This window comes from Sinocyclocheilus anshuiensis, unplaced genomic scaffold (assembly GCF_001515605.1).
Source record: "Sinocyclocheilus anshuiensis isolate Anshui unplaced genomic scaffold, SAMN03320099.WGS_v1.1 scaffold442, whole genome shotgun sequence".
NCBI lineage: Eukaryota > Metazoa > Chordata > Actinopteri > Cypriniformes > Cyprinidae > Sinocyclocheilus > Sinocyclocheilus anshuiensis.
The window spans coordinates 1645591-1653351 of NW_015542354.1; the positions used below are offsets into that span (position 1 = coordinate 1645591).

The 7761-nt window shown below is 36.7% G+C and overlaps 1 protein-coding gene across 1 annotated transcript in view; it reads right to left on the reverse strand.

Annotated features, from left to right (window-relative positions):
* The window catches only part of LOC107691625 (steryl-sulfatase-like), a 24851-nt gene that overhangs the window by 8427 nt on the left and 8663 nt on the right, over positions 1 to 7761 (reverse strand). Inside the window, exons 5-9 of the mRNA XM_016490314.1 lie at positions 5052 to 5466; positions 2873 to 3009; positions 1400 to 1537; positions 1104 to 1263; positions 694 to 815 (exon numbers count right to left, since the gene is read on the reverse strand). Coding sequence (XP_016345800.1) covers positions 694 to 815; positions 1104 to 1263; positions 1400 to 1537; positions 2873 to 3009; positions 5052 to 5466 — 972 coding nt within the window. The remainder of the gene's footprint in view (positions 1 to 693; positions 816 to 1103; positions 1264 to 1399; positions 1538 to 2872; positions 3010 to 5051; positions 5467 to 7761) is intronic.

A 7761-nucleotide genomic window follows, 5' to 3' on the forward strand; every position in this document is an offset into this window, starting at 1 on the left:
TGCAAATCTTCCCACATAGTGACGTAGACATGTGGGGGCGTGTTAGAACGAGCCGTTTTAGGTAGGTGTGGTTGACTCTTAACTTTTATAAAGAATATCTCTTTGGATTTGAGACTTTAGTCTTTTCAACTTTACAGATCTTCTTTATGCACCAAGAGCTTGTAACACTCCAAAGAGAAAGGAAAAATTTAAATCGCATCATATAACCCCTTTAAATAATATAAACAGATACAAGTTTTGATAAGTACATGTTTAAATTAACATTAACTATGTTAGTCAATGTTAACTAATGAATAGTTTACCCAAAAATAAATATTGTCGACATTTACTCACCCTCATGTTGTTCCATATAAGTTTATTTTTCTTTCTTATGCTGAACACATGTGAAAGAAGATATTTTGAAGAACCAAACAGTTGTTGGCCCCTTTTGACTTCCAGAGTATGGAAAGAAATGCAATGGAAGTCAATGGGGACCATCAACTGTTTGATTACCAGCATACTTCAAAATATCTTCTATGTTCAACATAAAAAAGAAACTCATACAGGTTTGGAATGACATGAGAGTGAGTAAATGATGACAAAATTTTCATTTTGGGTGAACTATTCCTTTAACTATGGAAGTTTATTGTAAAGTTTTACAAAATAATTGTCAGTTACAACCCGTCATAAGAGTGTATTAAATTTAGCACTCACTGTTAGGTGGGTGCCATCTGACAGCATTCAGCTGGGCATTGCAGTAATGAAACATAAATTCATGTTCAGAACGCTCCACTTGCCCTTGCAACAGAGGCAAGAGATCATGACCATCAATGACTCTGTAATGGAAACAAGTGGTAATGCACTGCGATTACTAGCCTAGTTATTGAGTCTATTTAGCAGTATGAGTAACCATAATACAAAACATCATTATTCTATACTAATGAGCTACCGGGGATACGTTCATCTTACAAAGTGCCTGAAAACAAATTCTAATCTACTGACTTCTGTATATCCCAATATTTCAATCTACCTCCAGATTAGTTGCATCTATTGTATCTGCATCTGTTGTCTCAGTAACCAAATCTTTGACTGGCATATCTTGTTGCTAGGTGACAGGTTCTCACCTGTCGCTGGGTATGGAAGCACCAGCTAAATTCAGCACCGTGGGGAAAATATCCATGTTGCTAGTGGGCTCATCAATGACCTTCCCTGCAGGTAAGACACCTGGCCAATGAAGAATCCCCGGTATCCGAATCCCACCTTCCCAGTTAGTTGACTTGCCAGCTGCTCGAGAGACAGCAAAGGATGTGAAATTGCATATTGTTACTATTGTTACATATTGTTGCATATTTAAAACTGAAAATAATGCTGAAATGTGATACTTTGTCCACGAGGGTTGGTAGCTCTCAGGACAGAATACCTTTGTATATGCCGCTATAACCCCCATGCATCTCTCCATTGATGGAAATCTCTTCCAGGTGAGGCCCCTGATCTGAAGTCATGTACACCAGTGTGTTTTCCTTCAAGTTTAAGCACTCCAAAGTCTGCATGATCTGACCTAAGAACGGCAACAAGACTGTGAGAAGTCAGATTGACAATTAGATCAATATTAAAATACTAAAACCAACCTGGTGCAACATTTGGCTATAACTACTGGAAAATCTTCCAGTGCAATGCAGTACTGTATTGATTTTTACCAAAATTCTCATTTGGGATTTGTTTAGATCCATAACACTACGGTAGAAACTTTTGCAGTTCGTTTACACGAAACACACACTTTTATATAAACAATCAAGGCCCAACAAGCAGAAATATAGAGAAATAAAGAGTGCTCTGATTACACTCGATTACATTGTCTTTAGTTGTGACTGTCTGCAGATCTAGTGGCTTATTCTCTTCTTTAATTGTAAATGGCATTTTTTTCAATATTTAAAGGGACAGTTCACCCCAAAAAAGCCAATTCTGTCATAATTTACCCTCATGTCATTCCAAACAGTATGTTTCCTTCTTCTGCACAACACAAGAGATCACATTTTGGTAACTAAGCCATTTTGATTACATTTCTCAAGACCGAAATTCATGCAGGTTTGGAATGAAATGAGGAGGATGAGTAAATGATGACAGAATTGTAATTTCTGGGTGAACTATTATTATGTTTCCTTTAGGAAATGCAAATCTAGTCTATGATGTTACACTAATTCGTTTCTGCAATTCACCTGTGTCAAAAACCAACATTTACCAGTCAAACGTTTTAACGCACTTGACTGATTGTTAGTCGTGATCCTAAAAAAACATTGTACCTAAAAGCTTATGCTTTAATGCTTGAAAAATGCAAGACAAATAAATTGTGCCTTGACATACATTTCTTTAAAATATCTTGTTACCGCCAAAACTTAAAATGCACAATCCAATTATCTGGTTACCAGTTTGCGGTTTGCAACAGACAGAAAAATCAATTCATTCCTTCTGCTTATTCTCCCGAACACTCAAGTATGACTAAGAGAACTGTCCTTTGCTTTAAAACAGTGATTACAGTATGCATTCAGTGCTATAAACAATGTCACTTTTGCATTTATGTGGTAACTATACTCATTTATTATTAGATTTTTTCCATAGATATTTTTAGAAACCATTCATTGTGCCCTTTTAAGAGACACACTCGTTGGTTTATGATGAATTCTTTCTGGGCTCAGTTGCCTCAAAAAATAAATGTAGCAAATATGATAAGTATACCTTAATTAAAGGCAAAACAGCAGAAACAAGTAGTACAGTTTTAGATAATAGCTTATTAACAAGACTTTCCCTGTAAAACCAAAAGGCCCTTTATTGTACTTGCTTTTAAATATCAGCATATTTAGATTATTAACATGACAAGTCAAAAGTAATTCAGTACCTACACTCCAGTCTACCTCCATGACAGCATCACCATAGAGGCCATGCTGACTTCTTCCCCTGAAGAGAGGAGAGGCAAATAGTCCAGTGTGGACTTGGAGGAATGAGAAGAAGAGCAAGAATGGCCTCTCTGAATTCCTGTAAAAACAAAACTTCAATGTTTAATCTTTACATTACCATTGGACAAACACAAAGCACATAATTTCAGGGTTGTGTTATGCCATCAGATCAAGGATTAGAGCCTGGCTGTAAGGGATTTGCTTTTATGTGAGTTTTCACAAGGCTTTGTTTTACATTAAGGCAATGTCTTACAGTGCATTACAATCCATATAATACTGCAAGGAGAGAATTTAAACTTGGTCATTACTAGTGGTCGACCGATATATCACCAAGGCGTATAAGTCGTATTATATCATTTAAATCGCATTTATATCATTTAAACAAATCTTTGAATGACTAATGAACATTTCATTTCACAAACCGTGCAAACTTAGTCGAATCCAGCTGTGAGATCTTGTAAAGTGTGCATTTGTATCCTGCATGATCACATGTTCTCTGCGTGACGGTTGGTCCGAACGAATTGAATACGGACAGGAGGAGAGTTTAACCTCACTGGAGATGCGCGATCGACAAACTTTAAACTCGTGATTTCAAACTATGCTGCGCTTTATCCATTTGCCCACTGCCATATTCATGTCATTCGTCATGTGCTACATGTAAAAATGACTGTTACCTTGGCTTTATTTTAAAAAATATGATTCCCAATGCACACAAACTTCCCAGATTACTGAGAACCCTGTTGGTTACAGTGTTTACTTTATTTTAATTGTATTTGTATTAAATATTTATTTATGAAAAAATACATTGTCATCTAAAGTACACATTTATTTTTTTAATCCATTTTCAAATGATTTAAAATTTCTTAAATATTAATAAAAATAAATACAATTATATCAGCTTTATATCGGCCATCGTGCTTTCCAAAATATCGGCAGTCAAAAAACTAATATCGGTCGACCACTAGTCATTACTATATGAATATTTTATCAGTCCTGTAGCTGAAAACTACAATTTTCCAATAAACATAGATAATAAAAATAGACTCTCTGTGATGCCGGTACGAGTTGAGGCTCAGAGTTCACAGAAAAAATTAACATTCTGCCATGATTTAGTCGCTCTTATGTGTTCAATCTCATATGACTTTCTTTCTTCCGTCGAACATAAAATGACAAATTTTAAAGAATTGTACTAGTCATTCTTTTCCACACAATGAATTTGGTTCAAAACTTCAAAAAGGACACAAAAGCACGATAATAGTATTACAAAAGTGGTCCATATGATTTCAAATCCATTTCAAATCTTCTGAAGCCATGCAATAAAGTATGATCATTATTCTGAAGAATTACACTTTTATGCTTTTGTGTCCTTTTTGAAGCTTGAAAGCCTTAAGGCTGGAATACACAACATGACTTTTGCCTCTAGATGTTTGCGGCGATTTGCAGCTTGAAAGAGTCAGCAACCACTCTGCAGTTATTGGTCAGTCATAGTTGACAGATTTCACAGAAAATCGCCTAGTGTATAATGTGCACAGACTGTGATTTTTGTTTTTAGCTGCAGACTATGATTCCATCCAGTCAGAGGATTTCAAACATATTTTAAGCAGATATTTTGATATTTTAGAACAAATACTGCATCTAGCAACCAGGTGCAGGTTTCTGCAAGAGTTTGTTTTTTAAAACAGCGTAAAATACCGCTAATGTGTGATCCTCAGTCGGTGTATGATGCCCAGTTTTTCCCTATAACCACTTCCAAGTGTATGATTTAGAGTGTTTTAAAATCGGTTCCCATTTTAGTTTTGTAGTGATTCTAGCATTTATTTGAGTGATCTGTACTTTCTTCAAAATGTCTCCTTTTACACTGAAAGTAAAAGTAAGTAATACAGGTTTGGAATGAAAAGGAGAACATAATTTCATTTTTGGGTGAACTCTACCATTATTAACCTATTGAGGGTTAATAATGCAGAGGCTTAAGCAAGGCCTTCATTTTCAATACAGACCTTTCAAAATGGATTTACAATTTCCCTTGATATTAATTCAGTCACTGCATTTGTTAAGCTCAAAGCGAGTCCCTGAAAAAAAGCTTTTCGCACTTTAATATTACGATAAAATGTGGACACATACCTTTCCAGAAACTCTGTGGCTTCACTGGTCATCCTTTGTGTGAGGTTTTCTGATGTATATGGTTGCTCCACAATCTCTGGCCCTCGTATGACAAAGCAATTTAGATTGGGGAATGTGTACACCAACACACCAAAGAAACTCACCACTACCCCTACCAGGACCAGAAAACCAAAAACTACCCTCCTGGTCACAGTTATCATGCCTTTAATATGGAGTAACGCCAGGGAAACTAGACCAATACTAAGGGCCTTGTATGGGATGTAACCATGGACGAAATATAGAACAGAGCCATGTCCAGGCTGGCAGTCCCGAAGGTGCGTCATAATGGTGCCATAGAAGTAGTCAAAGCCATGAGAGTTAGGATGGTGGCAGTGGTCAGCACTGTCTTCACAGTTGAGACCCAAGTGCCATTTCCCTAAAAAAATGTGTTTATAAAAATCAGCAATAGATGTGATGACTGGCAAAACATTACAAACACAATAAATCAGGGATCCCCAAATCATAGCCCTTGAGGTCCACTTTCCTGCAGAGTTTGGCTCTAACCCTAATCAAACACACCTGAACAAGCTAATCAATGTTTTCAGGATCATTAGAAAATCATAGGTAGGTGAGTTTGATCAGGGTTGGAGCTAAACTCTACAGGAAAGTGGATCTCGTGAGCCAGATTTGAGGATTCATGCAATAAAGGGAAAAAAAATAATAAATTAAAATAAAAAAGGAATTAGAACTGAATGTTTGTCCTCCTAATATTTGTTCAATATCACCATGGGAAATGTTCAGTGCAGTCTGAACCTCAGTGTGCTTATCAAATCACAAAATGCTGCAAAATAAATAAGTCTGTACTCTGCATTTCAGAACGAAGCGTGGCACTGTGTTAATTTACACTGATGCAGTTTATGATCCAGTGTTTTCAGCATTTCACTGTGAACTTCATCTGTGCATGTGCTACCAGTTTAACACGTACAGTATTTGGGAAGGCACCATGCACCTGGTTCACTTAATTTTCCAAGTCACATAATTTCTAACTTTTTGTGAACAGAAGTTTTGTAAACACAGAAATTTTAAAGTCTCCCTGCAGTTTTCTGCTAAAAGCATGAGGGTTTAACTCTTGCAAGTGAAGAAATTAATACATATGTATTGTTATTTTATTATTATAAAGTACTTTTGGTAACACTTTACAATAAGGTTCCATTTGTTAACATGATAACTAACAATGAGCAAGACATTTGTTACTGTATTTATTCATTTTTGTTAACAGTCAATAAAAATACAACTGATCATTGTTAGTTCATGTTCAGGTCCAGGTCCATTAAATTGTATTAACAGATACCACCTTTCACTTGAATAAGGCATTAGTAAATGGTGAAATTAACTTTGACTAAGATTAATAAATGCTTTAGAAGTATTTTTCATTGTTAATTTATTTTAACTAGCTACTTTTTTCCATTTCACAGCACAGTTGTATTACATAGCAATATATTTCTGTCTGAGCTAATATTAATAATAATATTAGTACTCAAATCGTTTGGCTTCCTAGAAATAATAGTGTGAACATAATATAGACTGAGACATTATCATAACAGTCCACAAAACTGACCACTTTAAAGTCCAGGTAACATTTTTTTTTCTCGTCACATTGGTAACTGAAAAGAGAATGCACTTCTTAATTTTGCTCCCAAAGTGCTCCAGATTGATGCATGGACTTCCATATATTCAGCCACATCTGTAAAGTATTGTCTCACATTATTTGTCTCACCGATTGGTTCACATTTTTTCACATAGACATTTACCTGCAAACAACACATTTCCTAGGTTTGCCTGAGACACAGGACTCACAAATATCAAACAATAGCTTTTGGGCTCTCACTTGCCCCTTGGTTGTTACAAGAGGCTTTGAGAAATGTCGGTTTTAGAGTGTCTGCTTATTTAGACAATCCACTTCTCTGCACTCCCTCTCAGAACGAGGAAGGGACAAGCAGATACCTTCAGGATGTGCCTTCGTCTGTTGGGCCTAATGGTTTGGACATGAGCTGTTATTCTCCAGGGGTTTTTGCAAAACCTGGGTTTGGACAGCAATAGAACATTTGTGTGCCCACCCTTACCTCAACTGGCAGCTGATAGGTTCTTCAGCTTGCATGCAGGACTCCTCGTTTCTAAAAACTGTAACCTAACTAGGTCCCGTTTCACAGAGAAAAGTCGCTAAACATGAACACTAATTCGCTGAGGTGCTGAGTTTGAGGGCAGAGGAGTGAAGGGCTTACGGCACCCATAATTTCAAAGGACACATAAATGACCTTGAATTATTCTTCCTGTTTTTTTTGGTTTTGAAACTCTGCACACTTTCTCTGAAAACACTGCATTTTGGTCAGATCAGACAACACAACAGCGGTGGCATGCAATCAGCAGGAGGACACCCACTCGTCACAGCTGCACAGTTTGGCAGCTGAGTGGAGGAGTGCACGTTCCCATTCATTATATGCAACTCTAATCAACTGGTGAATTAAGTGTGCGAGAGATACGGATGTGTCATTTTATGAAGGAAATCGTCTAAAAACCACTAAACCCATTCTCGGATCTAACTGTGATTTTGAACACACTCTCTCAGCCCCCCAACCAAACAGTGATTTCCTACAAAAGATGAAAAACATATACTGTTTCCTATGCTGCATACTCTATCACTCTAAACCAGTTGCATGCATTTTGTACTCCC